The sequence below is a fragment of the Micromys minutus genome (assembly GCF_963924665.1).
Source record: "Micromys minutus genome assembly, chromosome: 11".
Classification (NCBI taxonomy): Eukaryota; Metazoa; Chordata; class Mammalia; order Rodentia; family Muridae; genus Micromys; species Micromys minutus.
This window is the reverse complement of record NC_137980.1, coordinates 23,432,810-23,450,731: the sequence shown is the minus strand read 5'-3', so window position 1 is coordinate 23,450,731 and position 17,922 is coordinate 23,432,810. Positions and strand designations below refer to the sequence as shown.

At 48.0% G+C, this 17,922-nt stretch overlaps 1 protein-coding gene across 1 annotated transcript; it reads right to left on the bottom strand.

The window, feature by feature from the left end:
* Positions 1 to 1,016: 1,016 nt before the first annotated feature.
* Positions 1,017 to 2,138, bottom strand: TMEM271 (transmembrane protein 271; the record flags this gene model as incomplete). The annotated part of the gene is made up of 1 exon (XM_080925832.1): positions 1,017 to 2,138. One exon carries the CDS (start codon positions 2,136 to 2,138, stop codon positions 1,017 to 1,019), a length of 1,122 nt encoding a protein of 373 aa, XP_080781958.1.
* Positions 2,139 to 17,922: the final 15,784 nt, after the last annotated feature.

The window sequence follows — 17,922 nt, the reverse complement described above, 5'->3', positions numbered from 1 at the left end:
ACTCCAGTCATATAGAACTCATTTCATATTGTGTGTAAATGGTTACACGCATATTATACTCACTTAAAGGTATGTCCTTCACATTCATTAAGGCTATTAGAGTGGTGTATTTAAATGAAATGCTATATAGTTAAAACCACCAGATTATTGAGTTAACAGGAAAATTATTTTGCAGAAAAACTAAGACTTTGATTTTTTTTTTTAAAATAGGATTAAGCTGTTCATATGTATTAACCAAAAATAAAGCCTACTGCTTTGCAGTAGAAACCACACAACCAGTCTCCAAAAACTGAAATGCAGGGGTCTGGCATCAGTGTCTCTCCACACAGCTGTTAGCTCAGAGACAGGCTGGACCTAGTCAACCAGCTAGCAGAACACAGCTGTTCTAGCTCAGCATTTGTCTGTCCCAATTCAGCCACTCTCCCCCATGCTGATTTGCATGTAGACATCCTCCAATTCCAAGCTGATGGACATTCTCCAATAACATAGCAATCAATTTAATAAAGGAACTCACCAATGTCAAATTGCAATAAATTTACCAAACATTTTCACTGTTTATGGAGAGCTTTACAGTAAGAAAGTGTCGACAGAAGCAGGCACATCCGGGTACAAAGTGTTGCTGTTGGTTGTTCTTTACTTCTGTTCCTACAGTTCCAACTGCTTTGCACTCTCAGTCAGAGGTCCTCTACATGAAATCACCTTTGCTAGGCGTTCTGTTCTTGCCCATTCGACCCAGGACCTCCAAGCACAGTCCTGGGGTTTGGACTTGCCTAAGAGAAGTGTGACCGGCGAGCCCACCCCAAACATTTATTGTAAACTTTAAATGGAGTCCGGATATGAATGACACAGAAGGGAGACACCTCCTCACACAGAAAGGAGAATACCATATAGTGTCCTAGAGTCTCGCAGATATCACAAGGCCGGGCCAGAATAAGTGCCAAGCCTCACGCAGGCACAACACCAAGCAAAGCCTGATTGCTACCCTTTGGGTGTCTCCTTGGGGATCGGGCCTGAACTCAGCAGGCTCGGCTAGGCTCCCAAGGGCGCGCCATCTCACAGGGCGGCCGGCAGCAATAGGGGTAGGAGGCGTTGAGGTCGGGGTCCGAGGGCGCATACCCTGGCAGTTCCACCGACGGGTGCCCGCCACAGCACACCTCCACGCCCGCCTCGTCAAACGCGTGGAAGACGCCCACGTTGATGTAGGACACAGCGTGGTGCGCCGCGAAGCTCGCGCAATCTCCTGGGGTGGTGAAGTCGGACTCCTCCGGGGATAGGATGGAGGCCTCGCTGGGCCGTGGCTGCAGCCGCCGCCCCCTTTTGCCCCGGCGGCCGCGCCGGGTCCGGGAGGCTAGCGGTTGAGCGCGGAGCCCCGGTCCGCCCCGCGGTCGCGCCAAAGATCGGTTTGCCCTCCGCCGGCCCCGGCGACCACGCCGGGCCTGCGACGACTTGTAGTTCTTGACCAGCAGGAGGCTGAGCAGGCCCAGCAGGCACTCGAGCGAGTTGAATACAGTGGAGAGCACCAGGCCGCGCTGGTAGTCCTTCAGCTGGCGGCATTTGGCGTCCGTGGTGTTGTCCTGGTTGCGGGAGCGCTGCGAGCTAGTGCCCGGGGCTACAGAACCAGTGGCCTGGCCAGGGCTAGCGGCCGGCGTGCGCGGGGGCAGGCAATAGTGGGAGTACTTGCGTTCCACCAGGGACACTGTGTCGCCGTCGATCACTGCTCCCGCAAAGGCGCTGAGAACCCCGAGCATGAAGACCAGGACGCCTAGGAGCAGCAGGTTTTGGCTGTTCACCGGTCCCGAGGGCCCGGCAGCCACCCGCGCTTCTCCAGGAGAGGGCTCCGGAGCGCCCGCTGGAGATGCGGGGACCCCTAGTCCCGGGCCCGGCCCGGCCCCTGGCCCGGCGAGGGGCGCCTCCCGGGGCCCGCAGCACAGCAGGGCGGCGCCGAGCAGAGAGAGGCCGGCAGCCAACAGCAACCCCGAGTAAAAGGCTCCGGCGGCTGCCCCTAGCTGGAACGGCTCCCCGCGCAGCTCCGAGCCCAGTGAGAAGCACTTGAGGCCGACGGCGGCGGCGCTGAGCGCGCAGGCGAGCAGCAGGCAGGAGGAGAGCGCGGCGCAGGCCCCGCGGACGCTCCACTTCATCCTCCGCGCCGGAGCCGGCCCGCACCCAGCGCGCCCGCCGCCGCCCGCCGCCGCCCCCGCCGCCTGCGCCTCCTCCCGGCGCCGCGCGGCCGGACCGCCGGCCTCCTCTTCATCCTCCCGCGTCCTCCCGGGCTCGCGCCGCTGCCGCCGGAGCCCGCATCCTCCGCCTCCCGCCGCCGCCGCGACCCCGCACCGGGAACCAAGCCGGCGCGGAAAACCGCAAGGTGCGCGCGCCCCCTCCCCAGATCGCGGCGCCGATCCCCGGACGCGCGGCCCCCCCACCCGCGGCCCCGCGCGCCTCTCTCCGACACCACCCTCCGCGGCCCCCTCCCGACCCTCTGGCCCCCAGGACGCCCCTCCGGCCCTCCCCTAGGAGAGGGGGCCCTCGCCAAGTCTCCGCCTTCCTGCCCTCCCCCCGTCAATGCCGCTGTCCAGGGCTCGCCGCCTTACAACGCTGCTCCACCGGGGCCTCCTTCTCCTGGGACCCCCTGGGCCCCACCCCCAGGACCTCCCACCTCTGCAAGCCCTGAGTTTGCTTTTCTGCAATCCACGGGGCAGCTCGTCTCTACGCCCACCTGACTGGACTCGGAAAACCGAAGAAGTTAGTGGGGATTCAGCAATAGGAATAGGTATGACGGAGAGCCTGGAGGAAGACATGGGGAGTGGGGAAAGGTTCAGAAGGAATGGAGGAGAGCGAGCAGGGTATTCGGGGATAGAGGGCCAAGTGTGTTTCTTTGCGAAGTGCTGGCGTGTAGGGGTGTTTGTCGCGTACATGTATGAAGGGTATGCATAGAATGTATAGTAAGGGGTTTGAGAGGGTGATGTACACGTATGTGTTGTGTGGCGGGGAGCGGTGTGCATTCCGAGCTGTGCGTAGGGTGAACACAGTGTATGTGCAATGTCCAGGTGTGCAGTGTGTGTGTGATGTGATGAATGTGCAGGAAAAGGCATTGACTTGAGGTGTGGGTAGGGTACTGTATGTGCTCGGGGATTGTGAATAATCATGGAGCAAGGCCAGAATGAAGTCTTGGGGAGAACCTCAGGTGAGTTCAGCTTTGAGTCCAGTGCCGTTTTCAGATCTGGCAGAAAAATTCCCCACACTCAGGTGAATAAATTCGGCCTGCGCTCGAGTGCGCCAGAAGGGAGAATGCTGTGGTGGCCCAAATCCGGACTTGGACCACTGGAGGCCTCCCTCCGGCAACCCCGCCCAGACCCACAGTGCCCGGGTGGGTGATTCAGACCGCCTGCGCAGCAGCCTCGGAGCCGCCGGTTGCCTTGGCTGCGCCTTTAGCAGGGGCTGGGAGAAGCCGGGTCCGAGCGAGGGAAAGAGGGAGCGGTGGGGAGAACGCGCCTGCGCACCGGGCCTTCCCCCACGGCAGGTTCAAGTCAGGAAAAGGCCTAGGGACTTTCCTATTTTTTGCTCCTTAAAGTCAAGAGACCCTCCCCAAACGGAGCGCTGTATTGCCTGGGGAAGCCGCGCCCATGTGCCCGAGGCAGCTCGGAGGCTCTTGCCCACCCTTCCGGGAAGCCACTTGCTAGTGGGTGTATGGAGGCTTTCCAAAGACTCCCGGACGTTTGCGTGGGTTTCACTTCGGGCCATAGCTTCAGAAAGAGCGAGCCTGCCTCTCTGTATTTTTAGCAGGAGGAGCAGAATTTGAAACAGCAGCATACCGTCCTGCGCCTGGTGAAGGATGACTCGCCAGAAAGCAAAGGCACAGCCCTACCTCCGCGAGCTTGGCGCGTGGCCCAGGAGGCTCCGCGAGCCCTCGTACGTAAGGATCGCGGCGCCCACGCTTGAGAGCAGAGCTCACTGCAAACTTCCAACAGTTCTTCCAGTTTCCAGGGAAACGAGATTTGGAGCTACTGGGCGTTTGCAGAGCTGCCTCTCTGCTCCCCCCACCCCATGGGACCCCTGTGGCTGGCTGGTCTGGGGGAGGAAGGAATTGAAGCCACCTCATCCATGAAGACTTGAGGTCCGATCTTAAGATGGAAGAATTGGGCAGGGTTATCTTCTACCCCCAGAGCACTCATAGAAGTGCTGTTCTGGGTTGTTTCTCCTCTAGATGGGCACAGTCACCCCTAATGATCTTTCCATTTCTATACTCACCACAGGGCCCATGAACATGACGTTTCCTCTTTAAGGATATATTCACACTCCGTAATGATCCTCACCTGACACTGCCTCCTCGTTTCTCAAATTTTATTGTTATATTTCTTAATTGCCTCGGTTTTGTCTGAAGTCTGTCTGATCCGATGCATCTAGTACTGAAAGCTTTCAGGAACTTTCTTTTACTCACTTCTCAGGACAGCCTGTGAGGTAGGTCCCCTGTTATCCCCAGTAGGACTTCCCATTAGTAGATCAGTGACTGGGATTCGGACAGAAACCCAGGCTCTGTGCACAAGCTACGCTTCCCCCCCTCACTCCCGCCTTCCTGATTCCAGTCCCTGCAGAGTTTTTCCTGTAGTACAAATATGCCTTTCCTAGCAGGTGGTACTGGAAATGGCCGGGTAAGGGCAGTTCCAACTATTTCTGGGGGTAACTGAGTTTGTACATGTGTCTGTGATGCAATAAACGTCTATCTAGTTCTTTGGGGAGCATGGGGGCGGAGCCTGCAAACAGGGGAGCTATCTGCTCAGTGTTGGGGATCAAGAAAGGAGCTCAGAGAGGGCTTAGACAAGATGAACCAATTCAATTTTATTCTGAGGGAAGGAGCACAGAGATTTCAGGAGAGCATCCCAGTGTGTAATGAGGAGGAGCTCTGCTGCTTGGAATCTAGGGGTGCTAGAGGAGCTCTCTCTGTTTGCAGTGTGAAATCACAGGTACTGGGAATCACCCCTCAGCTTCCTCTCAGCAGTCTTTCTGAAAGGATGGGGAGTCAGCAGAAAGTGGGAGGGGCAGTCTGTGGTCCCATGACAATGAAACATTGAAACTAACCCGTGTAGGAGATGAGAGCAGATTGAATTGCTTTATTCCAGGATCCTTTCACCAAGGAAGAGCTCACCATGTTCTGCTGTGAGCCATCCTCAGCTTCCACTTGCAGAGTCCTCTTAGCCTTCCATGCATACCAAGGAGGGGACCAAGGGTAGCTGCAGTCTGGTCACGTGATCTGGAAGGGGTCAGAGGCAGGAAAGGAGAGAAACTCCGGAAAGAACCTCACCAGCTGGGAGTAACTTTGATACTTTCCCAGGAAAATCACATCATTAGCTACTGAGCAAGTTCCTACAGAGGTCTGGCAGTCTCCTGGGGCAGATATCACTCTCCCACACTAAAAACAAGGAAGCGGCTCTAAGCCCAGAAAAGGCATGGCAGAAACGCAATAGCAACAATGGGTTATGCAATATTGTCACTTTTGGGTCTTATTTTAATATTTATGTGTTTACTAACATTCAAAACTGCATCTCCTAGAATGATGATTTAATTAACTGAGCTTTTAATTTTTCTAATCCATCACTGTTTAAAGAATTTTATTCTTCATTAACATACATCTTAGTCTACCTTCTCTTCCTGTAACTGAATATCATAACATTTACGAAGAACAGGGTTTATTTAGCTCACACTGCAGCAAGAAGTGCTTGCAACTGTGAAGTCCTTGTGCTGCATATGGTATGTTGTAGGGTATCACGTGGCAAGACGACAACCAAAGAGCTCCTTCCACGACAGAACTAATTATATCCCAAAGGTCCCACCAAACACCATGAACATATGACTTTGGGGGGTCATGTTTCTAGCCCATGATGGGGACAAGCATTCATGCATCATAACTGACCGAATAGTTGAAGTTTTCATTGTTAATCCTCACCTCCCCCTTCCCGTTTTTTTTGTTTTTGTTTTTTTTCCTTTAGGAAGAGCCGTGTTAACCTGTCCCTTCATACAGGCAGTGCAGGTATCTCTGTGCAAAACAGCCAACGGTGAGTCTTCCAAAGAATTCATGAAACCACAGCTGAGTTCTCAGAGATACAACAGTGTTTCTTATCATGTCAAAAGCTTTTGTCTTATAGAATGTAATCACAGAAAATATTATATATGCATGTGTTATCTTCATGACATAGAAATAAGCATTTGTCTAGCTTATGGAAGATGGAAGAGGACACAGCCCGGAACCTGTCAGCCCACCAGAGCTGTCTTTCTACACTTGCTAACATATCTGTTAGGAGGACTCCCGCTCCTTGTTGTTATAGTTGGCTCGGTCTGCTTTGTTTTGTTTGTTTGTTCATTTGGATTTTTAATTTTACAGAGAGTCAGAGAGCATGGTTCTCCATACCTGGCTTCTTTTGCTCCATGTTTGTGAAGTGTGTGTACACAGCTCTTGCTCACTCACTGCTGGTGACGAAGCCCTGCCACAGCCATTTTACTGCAGGAAACGCACACTGCCTTTTGTTCTCAAAATGTCTGGAATCATTGAGACATGCAGTTGAGTAACCTGGGGATGAAGTTGCCCTGTCTTTACTTTTCCCCTCCATTTTTGTGTTGAGGTGCAATTTATGTACAATAAGAACCATTGGTTTTAACTGTACAATTCCGTGAGTGCTGTTACAGCTTCTGCAAATGCTAAGCTCAGCCTTTCCCCACTCCAGGTCCACGTGGTATAGCTTTCATTACAGCATCTCCTGTGCATGGACTCACGCAGTAGGCAGTCTGTTCTGTCTGGTTTCAGATTTGTCCAAACTCCTGCACGGATCAGTTGATTGTACTTATTGCTGAATAGAATTCTAGTGAAAAGTGTTTATCCATTCACGACATGATGAAAGTTCTAGCTTTTTCTACGGGGTCACTGGGCTACTATCCAAACGTGGTATCATGCAGGTTTAAGTCATGAGTGTGTTTCCAACTCCTTAGGTGTGTAGACCACTGGGCTGCATCACACCTGAAGAACTTTAAAGAAAACAGAAGATTGTTAACTAGAATCCTTTCTCATCCCCCCATACCATATGTGTACACTCCTGGGTTGCGTTCTTAGCAACACAAGGTGCTGTCAGCACCTAGTATGTTGGCCAGCGTGGCATCCATAGGTGGGTTCTCACGGTGGCTTTAATTTGCATTACCCAGTTATGAATGCTATTAACACCTTTACTTATCTTTAGTAAAGTGCTCACACACACACACACACACACACACACTGTTAGCTTTGGAAAACATTATGTGGTCTCTTTCTAATTTTCATTTTATCAACAGTGAATGGAAGCATGGCTGGTGTGTACATTGGCCCAGTGGAGTCTCCTGTAATCGCCCCAGCACAAAATGTGCTTCATTCAGCCTTGAAAACTCATCACTACTCAACCTGTCAGTTCAGCCAGACAACCATAAGTTCTCCAGTGTGGGTCTAGATTTGTGTCACAGAAGGACCTCACAGTCTTATAATGTTCATTGCTCCAGAGAGTTCTACCCAATAAGCAGCTGCCTTGGGAAAGATCTTAGGGGTTTTTAAAAAAGTATTCACTGGACAGCGTGCCTCTAATAAAGATCTGCATTGTAGTGGTTCTGGGCATCCTATTGTGGGATTTGGAAGTCAGATTCCAGCTTGCTTGAAACAGATAGGGAATCTGCCTCAGAAGTGTCATCTCAAAGGGGTCTTTAGAGGTTGAAGTCTTGGGTGAAGCTGGTCATGCCCCGGTAAAAATAAGTTATATAAATCTGCAATTAAATATATTAAAATACAAATACTTAAAGCAACCATTATCTGTCTTTACCATCTATCTTACCTGTTTTCTGAAATTGCATCAAGTTAAGCAAAAATGTCTATTCTGTCTCTCCCAACCCCTTGCTCAGTGGCTCTGGGTGATGGCTCGTGATTTGCATAGCAGGAGAATTTATACCACAGAAATGAGTAAGTGATGCAAATCTGGCCAGGGCTGCTTGTTTAGCTCCCTTCTAAAGGGAAGGGCAACCTGCGTGGTGCAGGCTGGATGGACACTAGGCGGCTATGACCGTCATTTCCAATTCTGAACACATTTCTTCCAGTGCTTTGGGAGCCAGCACCTGTTCAGTGTGCGCATTGTACGTCTCCAACGACATGAATCCCTCTTGTCCTCCACAGGCCTCATCAGCTCATGTGAGAACAGCACACACCATCCAAATCAGAGCAGCACCCTCTTGTCAGCGACGGGCGCAAGCATTCTGCTGAGTCAGATGTAATCAGGCTTTATTCATGTCCTAATTTTGCAATACGGTTGTCAGTGGTAGAGTCACAAAACAGTGGGTTTTTGCAAGAAATAGCCAGTCACATTGAAGTTATAAAATAAAGGGCAGATAAGTGCTCTCGTCTGAAATGTTATTTCCAGACGAGCATAAGAAAATGCTAATGAAATATTTTCCACTTTTAAAATTGCATTTACTTGCTCATTGTGCTGTGCATTCCCATGTGGGAATGTGGATCTAATGGGGAAGTTGTAGAGGTCAGAGGACAACTTGGAACACTTGATTCGCTCCTTCCACCTTGGGGGTCTAAGGGACCAAATTAAGGTCATCAGTCTTGGTAACAAGTGCCTTTACCTACTGAGCCTTTCACTGGCTCATTAAATAGCTAATAAAAAAAATTATGTTAGCTAAAGTAAGCACACAGCTTTAATAAGGTTATAGAGCTGTTTTTCATATTTTGATCCACCAAAACAATACTTTCTCACCTCATTTTACATGCCAGACAAGTGAAAATAGATACCAGAAAGAATCATGTGACCTTCGGTCCTGTGGCTGCTCATTTACTAGTGACTTAGCAGACCACCAAGATGCTCCAAGTGTCTGGGAATAGTTAGTGGGGAAGACATGGCTCCTGCTTCTTGAAACCGTTTGGCAGGAGAGAACAAAACATCCTTTAGGTAGCTAAGGAAATGGCTCACTACAGGCTGAGGTCTAACACAACAAACACGGGTCTGTGGGAAGGGGTGTTGAGTCAAGCAGATGCTGACAAGGCTCACCTCTGTCACCCAGCCTCGTGGTTGTAAGAAACAAGCTGTTTACTGATAGGTCCCAAGCTATAGTTCACATCAAACCTTTCCCTGGAAGCCGAGGTTAGACTCCAGCCCCGTCTTCATCAACCATACCAAGGCCTCATTTTAGCACATCGAGATTTTCTTTGTATCTCATCTTTGAACAAAGACAAGCCTCATCCCAACCTCTGCACTCAGCTGACAGAAACTCCTTCTTGCAGCTGCTTTGCTAAAACTGTAGCACTGTCCTCACTGTCCACACCCAGACCCTATCCAATAGCAGACGGATGGGAAGCAACTGCTCTGGAGCCACATTTCCTCTCTGTGCCTACAGCCATCTTTCTAGTCCTGAAGGAACAGCCAACCTTCGAAGTGAGAGTCACTCACAGCAGCTGATCCTCAAAGTGGTTTTGGTTTCCTTCAGAGTGAACAAAAGCAGTTTTGTGTGGTTATCCACTTATGTCTCTTACTCCCTGGCTTACTCTGTTCCTGTAACTTTGTTCAGGGTACCTTCCTGTCTTTTCTCAAATATGTTTTCTCACAAAAAGTTGACTTAAAAAATGAGACAGGGTTTATCAATAGCCCAGAACTCACCAAGTAAACTTAACTATTTGATCATGGAGTCTCAGGGACCCAAAGATGGGGACCTGTTTGTTTATTTATTGTTCTCGGTGCCAAGAGTAGCATCAGACACACCAGTAGATGGTCCATGAATATTTGTGTAGCTAGTTTTAAAATTTTACTTTATTAAGGTTTAAAGAATGTAAACTATGACTTAATCACCACATGGTCTATAGTTGTGGCTCCCAACCTGTGTGTTACAACTTTGCATATGAGATATTTACATTATAATTCATTACAGTAGCAACATTATAGTTATAAAGTAACCATGAAAGAATTTTATACCTGGGAGTCACCGCATCATGAGGAACTGGATTCAAGGGTCACAGCATTAGGAAGGTTGAGAGCCACCGGGCTATAGCTTGGAATGTTCTCAGGAGTTTTGCTGCACTTGAGTCTGAGCGTGCTAGATTTCCTTCTCACAGTGTGAGAGAACATTGGAATGAACAACATTGGGAAATTATACAACCAGATGGGTCACTTTAGAAAAGGTTTCTGGTCATAGAGTAATATAGTCTGTGGTGAAAGCTGCTCAGGGTTTAGTTCAGAGAGGGAGGGGGAGGATAGGAAGAGGGAGGGAGGAGGGAGAGAGAGGGAGAGGGAAGAAGGGAGAGAGAGAGGGAGGGAGGGAGGGAGAGAGAGAGAGAGAGAGAGAGAGAGAGAGAGAGAGAGAGAGAGAGAGAGAGAGAGAGAGAGAGACTAGGCCTGGCTTAGGATTTTGAAACCTTAAAGCCCACACCCAGCAACATATTTCATTTCCTCCAACAATGCCACACCCTAACAAGGTTATGTCTCATAATCCTTCTGAAAAAGTGCCATTCTCTGATGACTAAGCATTCAAAAATATGAGCCTATGAGGGCCATTCTTATCCAAAGCACCACATGGCCCCTGCCTGGGTCCCTAGGGCATTCTTGGTTTGATTTCGGACCAGCTAGTGAATTCCTGCTGCCCTCCCACAGATCCTCTGACAACATCTTTTGGGACTTAGTCCTTTTAGTCGGAAGTTGAATGCTGGAATTTAAGAGGGACATACCAGTGCCACTGGTATTTGTCTTTCTCTGTAGAGGAGGCTTTCCTCCAGTGTCTCAGAGAATGATTCCTACAGTCTAGTCACATAGCTCCTGCCCTAATGGAGTACACTTCCCACCAAAGGACTGTCCCCAGGGGCCATATGCCCTAGAACCCTTCAAAACCTCCTTGGCTTGTTATTTCCCATCCTTGAGCACCAATAGCTCTACCTTGCCAAGAGCTACCTGGATAGCTCTTAGCAGGGGTTCAACAAGAGCATCCAACACACTGTGATGGATTCAGGAGATGCTCAGGTGGCTGTAGGTCTTACCTACCAAATACAAGTTCATGTTTGCCTTTTGAAAGTTTTCACTTAGACCAGTCAGTTGTCCTGCCTAAACCCACCAGAATGGTCTCCCAGAGTCATGCAAATGTAATCATAACCATCTGTTGGCTGTCCTGGGCCAACAGGATGGCAGATTAGGATCCTCAGGGCAAAGTCTCTGTGGTCCTTAAACTCATATAGACCATGATCTTTCTGTCTCCTGATCCAGGCCTCTCACTGGAAGGCTGCCATGTTTGCCACAGCTGCTTAACTAAACAGTCATTCTGCAAGGTGGAGCCATGGGACATATGAGTTCATCCTAGCACTAACTCTCAACCCACAACAAAATCCTATACACGAGAGAGACTAGGACAGTAACTTTTGAGGTCACTGCTTCACCAAGCACAGGTGGAATTTGGGGAACAAAATATTATGTCCAGCCAATACTGTTGCCAGTCTAGGGACACAGAGACCTGAGCTTTGGATGCTATCCTAGGCCCCAGACCCAGGCAATAAATCAGTAGAATGAGTCACACCATTTATGAGTAATGCCAACATGGAAGGAGATACTGTCCTGAGAAGCATGAGAAACTCCTCTTGAATGGACCTCACAGACTTTTCACATGTCTTTCAGGGTCTCCTTTGGAGTCTAGCTGAATTGCTTAATGGGAATCCACCTAATTCTCTTTTGACTTCTGTTTATGATAGTAAAGAGCCCAGGTAAGCCATGTCAGGGGTAGACAGGGCTGCCAGTTGTCCATATCTTAATGAGATCCGGAATCAGTGGGACATGTCTGTCAAGAGAGAACTGTTATTCTGCATCTCTGTCATGAGGACAGTGCTGGACCACCGCTGTGGGAGCTTGCACTGATGCTACAAAGTACAGAGACCCCCTTCTCTGCTTTGATTTTCTTCAGAAACCATCCTGGCTCTATCTTCCATTACTCCAACTGGGGTGAATTTTCCTTCTACCTGTAGAACACATCAAAGAGAGTTCTTGTGTTTCCTGTGCTCATTTCCTCATCTGAAACCTGCAGCTGCTGTTTACCACATCATCTCCTTGTATTCCTAGACTTCCAAAACGAGGGCTGGACAGTCCAGATGGAGCCCTTCTACCTTAGCAGACATTAGTGGGCACAACAATCCTGTAGGTCGAACAAGAGCATGGTGGTTGGACAATCGCTGCAGATTTTCAAATACACCCTCACAGAGATGCTCAGGGATGCTCACAGTTTCGTCTGGGGCAGGAAGTCGCAAGCAAGAGATATCACATTCCATATGTGGCTCCAGAATGAAAAATGACATGTCACAGCCATCCTATAATGACAAAACATAAAGAAACCCAGAGGGAAACAGAATAATGGCTGTTATAAGCCAAACTCATTTGAGGTTACAATCTCTGCACAAGGCAAACTATTGACTTCCAATTTTTATTCTAGTTCTTGTGATATCATCTGTGGTCAAGGAATAAGGACAATGGCCCCACACCAATACAATTTAGAAGACACTTTTTGGCTTTCCCCTAAATTATTGTAACAATGCCACAGGGCAGTAGCTTAAGGACAGTTGCATGGTAGCAGTGACTCCTCACTGAAATGTCAGCACTGCTTCAATCACACCTTAGACATAAGCCTTTTATCCAACCCTAGAGCCTGAGGTCTCCTCAACCCCGACCTTGGTTTTCCTCATAGGGGGTGGAGTCAGAGCATTTCACCTTTCAGAAAGCTCCTCTTGGTCTTGGTTATTGTGATGACTCTACATTTCTGTATCACTACTCAGTGTTACTCTGGGCCCCGTAATTCTTTTCTTTTCTTTTTCCTTTTCTTCAACATAGTATTTTTATTGATTATTTAAGATTTTACATCATGCACCTCAAACACACTCACTTTTTAGTCCTCCCATGTCCCACCCTACCCTTGTGACCTCCAACCCCAAAAGAAAGAAAGGAAGGAAGGAAGAAAGAAAGAAAGAAAAGAAGGAAGGAAGAAAAAGAATAGGAGGAGAAGGAAGAGAGGGGAAAGTAAAGGAAAAGGAAAAAGTCCAATTTTGTGTTGCCCAAATAATCACTGGAGCATAATCACACTCTCGGGGGCCAGTCCCTTAAGGAAAACTAAGTTCTTTCCCACCCACACATCTGCCAGAAGCCGTAAAATGGGGAGAACTATACTTCAGCATCCTTATCACAATTTTTAAGAGTTTTCTTTGATGGCTTCCTTTCTAGGCTGTTACTTTGGGATGGGTTTGGGGGAGGTTAGGGGTTGTCACAGAAGCCTTCTATATCCCTTTATCTCAAATGTCCATGTGCAGTTACTGCAAAAGTAGCTTCTAGCCAGTGGTAGCATCAATACTGGGCCTCTATATGGCTCCTAGCAACAGCATGGGCCACAAACATCCACATGGTCTCCAGGATCATCAGACAGCAAGAATCTCTGCGGGGCCTCTGGCGGGTACACAGACCACAGACATCAACATGGCCCTCTGCTGAAGCAAAGGCCACTGATACCATCATAGCTCTTGGTGGCAGCACAGGCTAAGGACATCAACACGGCCTCCAGGGCCACAAGGGCCATGGACACCAACATGGTGTCCGAGCTAGCCCAGAAAATAGACATCAACATGGCCTCAGACAGCAGCACAGATGGACCGCAGACATCAGTATGGCCCCACGTGGTTCCACCAGCCACCCACATCAACACGGCCCCATGTGGCAGCACAGTGAACACACAACAAAATGGCTTCAGGTGGTGGCACAGACCAAGAATATGTGTAGGGTCTTAGGTGATAACATGGCCCCAGCCACATCAGGACCACCATGAACCCAGACAGGGCCCATGAAGGCAGCATGGACCACAGATACTAATGTGGCCTCAGGCAGTGAAACAGACCAAAGACAACTGCACGGCCTCTGTAGCAGCATGGGCCTCAGATGTCAACACAATCTCTGCATAGATGGACACCCACATGGCTTTTGGGCTTCATCATGGCCAGGGACCCGCTGTACCTGGAGAAGGAAACTCCAGATACCTTACTTTAATGCTTTACCCAAACCCTGTATCAGCACATGCTGCCGAGTTCTAGCATAACCCACCAGTTTTGTGCAGAGGATAGGTTCTACCCTCAAAGCCAGGGAGGCTCCCAGCCTTCGACTTTAGAGACAAGACACTGTCTCCAGATTAACAGAGGCCGCAGGCACACTGGCCCTTTGGAAACAGGCTGTGTGCAGCTAAACCTGCATGGATCTGGAGCCACATTCTGCTTTCCTGCTGAACAAGCTGCAGGCATCCATCCATTCCAAGTCCTCACAGTAACAACCTGGCTCTGAGCAGTGTTTCCTCACCAAGAGAGAGAAAATGAGCTGACAGCTCTGGGGTCATCTTGGGGTGGGTTCAGAGCCAAGGTCTGGCTACCAAGGCACATGTGACCTGTATGGGTCCTTCTCAGAGCATCGGAGAGTTTCCTCATACTGACCAGGTTTCCTGTTGGTGGTTAAGGTGGTGGCAGCAGGATTATTAAACAAAAGTATCTCCTGAATCTGCAGTCCACATGCCAACTGCCTGAGGCTGAGCCCACTGAGTATGTCTTAGCTAAGGCTTTACTGCTGTGGACAGACATGATGAACAAGGACATTTAATTGGAACTGGCTGACAGGTTCAGAGATTCACAGTACATTGTTATCAAAGCAGGAGCGTGGCAGTGTCCAAGCAAGCATGGTGCAGGAAGAGCTGAGTTCTACATCTTCCTCTGAAGGCTGCTAGGAGAAGACTAGCTCTCACATGAGTAGGATGAAGGTCTCTTAAAGCCCATGTCCACAGTGACGCACTACCTTCAACAAGGCCACACCTACTCCAACAAGGCCACACCTCCTAATAGTGCCCCTCCCTGGGCCAAGCATATTAAAACCACCACAGAGTGGCTCATCCTGAGGGAATGGATACCACCCAGGGACACAAACATCACCTAGCCATGAGTATATAGAGTTATATGTCACAGGATCAGTGTACTATTTAATTTCAATTCTCAGTTCATCATAACCTGACCTCATCTGAGAAGGGAATCTCAATTGAAAGATTGTCTAGATTGGCCCATGAACACATATGTGGAGGGTGGTCTTGACTTTAACTAATACATTAGACCCAGTCCACCATGGGCAGCACCATCCTATAAGCTGGGCCCTGAACTATATAAGACTTAAGAAATCTAACAAGCAGGCTATATGCATATTTAATTTCTTTATCTTAACTGTGGATGTGATGTGACTAGCTTCTTCAGTTCCTGTCTTGATTTCTCTCAAATGATGGACCGTAACTTGGAATTGTAAGCTAAAATAAGCCATTTCTCTCCTAAGTTTCTTTTTGTCAATATATTTCATCACAACAACAGAAATAAAACTAGGACAGTCAGCAAGACACTTGTTCCCACTCAGGAACTTGGTAGAAGCTGATCACAGCTTTTTGCAAAGTCCTCTCTGTCTCACAGCAGTGCAACTGGAAAAGCTGAAGGACCCACCAAAATCATTACAGCTTCCATCAAGAGCATCTCTGACCATCAGCAAGTCAGCTCTGGTTTCAGCTGATTGACTCAGTCAGTCATCAACACCTTCCCTGCTTTTCTTCCATCTCCACCTCTGTTGTGGCTCATGCCTAGCCATCGTACTGGCTACTCAAGGGCTTTATTGAGTCTATAGCCCTTTTTCTTTTTTTTTTGCATAAATATGATTATTTATTGTTGCAATTTTAGAATTTAGATAAATTTTTATTTTTAAATCAATTTTTATTTTGACAAAAATGTTTACAGATATGTTGGGATTCATTTTTTTCCATCTGGTTAGTAGGTATTTTTCAAACTGTAGTTTTTATTATCATCATTATTATTATTATTATTTTAATTAATTTATTTTTTTAAATGGGAAATTTTATTTATTTACATTTCAAATGTTATCCTCTTTCCCGGTTTCCCCTCTGCAAACCCTTTATCCACCCCCCCTTTACCCTGCTTCTATGAGGGTGCTCCCCTACCCCACTCCTACCACCTCACTGTATCAGCATTCCTCTACACGGAGGCATCAGGCCTTCACAGGACCAAAGGCCTTCCCTCCCATCCCACCGGGAGAGAGCTGGACTCCCAGGAGTGCTGATACACCCGAGTGCACAGGTAAGACCACCACTGCTACAGCCCTTTCTTTGGGAACCATTGTCTAAGTTATTTTTCTGTGGCTGTAAAGAGGCAAAATGAGCAACATATACAATTTATAAAGGGAAACATTTAATTTGAGGGCTTATGGTTCCAGAGGATTAGAGGCCATGATCACCATGGTGGGAGGCATGGCAGTAGGCAGGCAGGCAAGGAACTGGAGTAGTAGCTGAGAACTACACACTTGATGCACAAGACAGGCAGAGAGGTCTAATTGGTAAAGGGGGGTAAGCTTTTGAAATGTCAAAACAACCAACACCTCCAACAAGGCCATGCCTCCTTATCCTTCCCAAACAGTTTCATCAACTGTTGACCAAGCATTCAAATATATGAGCGTATGAGGATCATTCTCATTCAAACCAACACAATCATTGACATAACAGACTCAGCAGACCTCTCCCAAGTCAGTGTCTCGAGAGGCATCCAATTCCTGGACACATCATAGCTCTTACTCTTCACTCATCAGATGTCACCATCGCACACATCAGTGCACACATACACAGACATAGGGATGTTGTGCCTGAGGACTCCTCTGCTCTGTTCTGTGCTGTCTCCTTGATGAACCTACTAGACCAAAGACATTAAGCGTGCATATCCTATAGTAATAATTTCCTACCTTCTTTCTTGTGTTTCATTGACTCTGATCTTCCTAGGTCAATATTCTTCCCAACTTGATGTTAACTACTGGGATTCCAGCACTGTTCTCTTGTTTTCTTTTCTTTTTCTTTTTCTTTTTCTTTTTGTTTGTTTGATTGTTTAAGACTCCAGCACTAATCTTAAAGCCTGCCAGTTCTAACTTAACGGGATATAAATCTTCAAAATAAGGGAGGGAAAAAACTCTCCTACATTGGCAGGAAAGGAATTAAATTCTGTGTTGACAAATAGGACCTCAGGGGCATACCTGTAAACCTAAGTTCATACAGAAGTGTTCACAGCAGCTAGAGTGTGGAGGCAGCCCAAATATTTGTTGAAGGATAAGAAGAGGGGCCAAGTGTGGCCCATCCACATCATGGACTATTTCAGTCTTGAAACAGAATGAGATTCTGACACATACTACACAGCATGCATGTGAGGATACAACGCAGGGTGAACTAAGGACACATAATTTGTGGGCACTACTGAAATGAAGGACCTAGAGTTATGAAAATCACAGAGACAACAGTAAAACGTTGTCTGGGACAGAATGGGAATCGGTGTTTAATGGGAATGGAGTTGCAGTCTGGAAGGCGAGGTACTGCTGCAGATAGATGGTAGTGATAGCCCATGATATTCTTAACCATGCCCCATAAGGGAACTCCATTTCACATGGACAAATTGCACTTTGTGCTCATTTGTGAATTCACACTACAGAGGAGCCCTAGACAGCTGTCTGCATCACAGCTGCTGAAGCTGTGTTTTCCCAAATGCCAAGCTCATTCACAGTCCTTGACATTTGAAATGGACTTTTTTTCCCCACTCAAGTTTAAATGACCGTGTATCTTCTTTAAAACCAAAAGGAAAACAACAACAACAACAAACCCCACTGTATGTATAGTGATGGTTGTAACTGCAAAAACCTCTTAATTGCAAAATTAAAACAACTCCTTCTGTTGTTCAGTTCCCTGTTTCTTCTGGATGCTGGTGCTATAAGGCCCCATCCCAAAATGCATGGGACCAAGAATTGTGTATGAACTTGAAACTTCCCATCTGTCCCTAGGCCTTGGCTCCACCCTTCC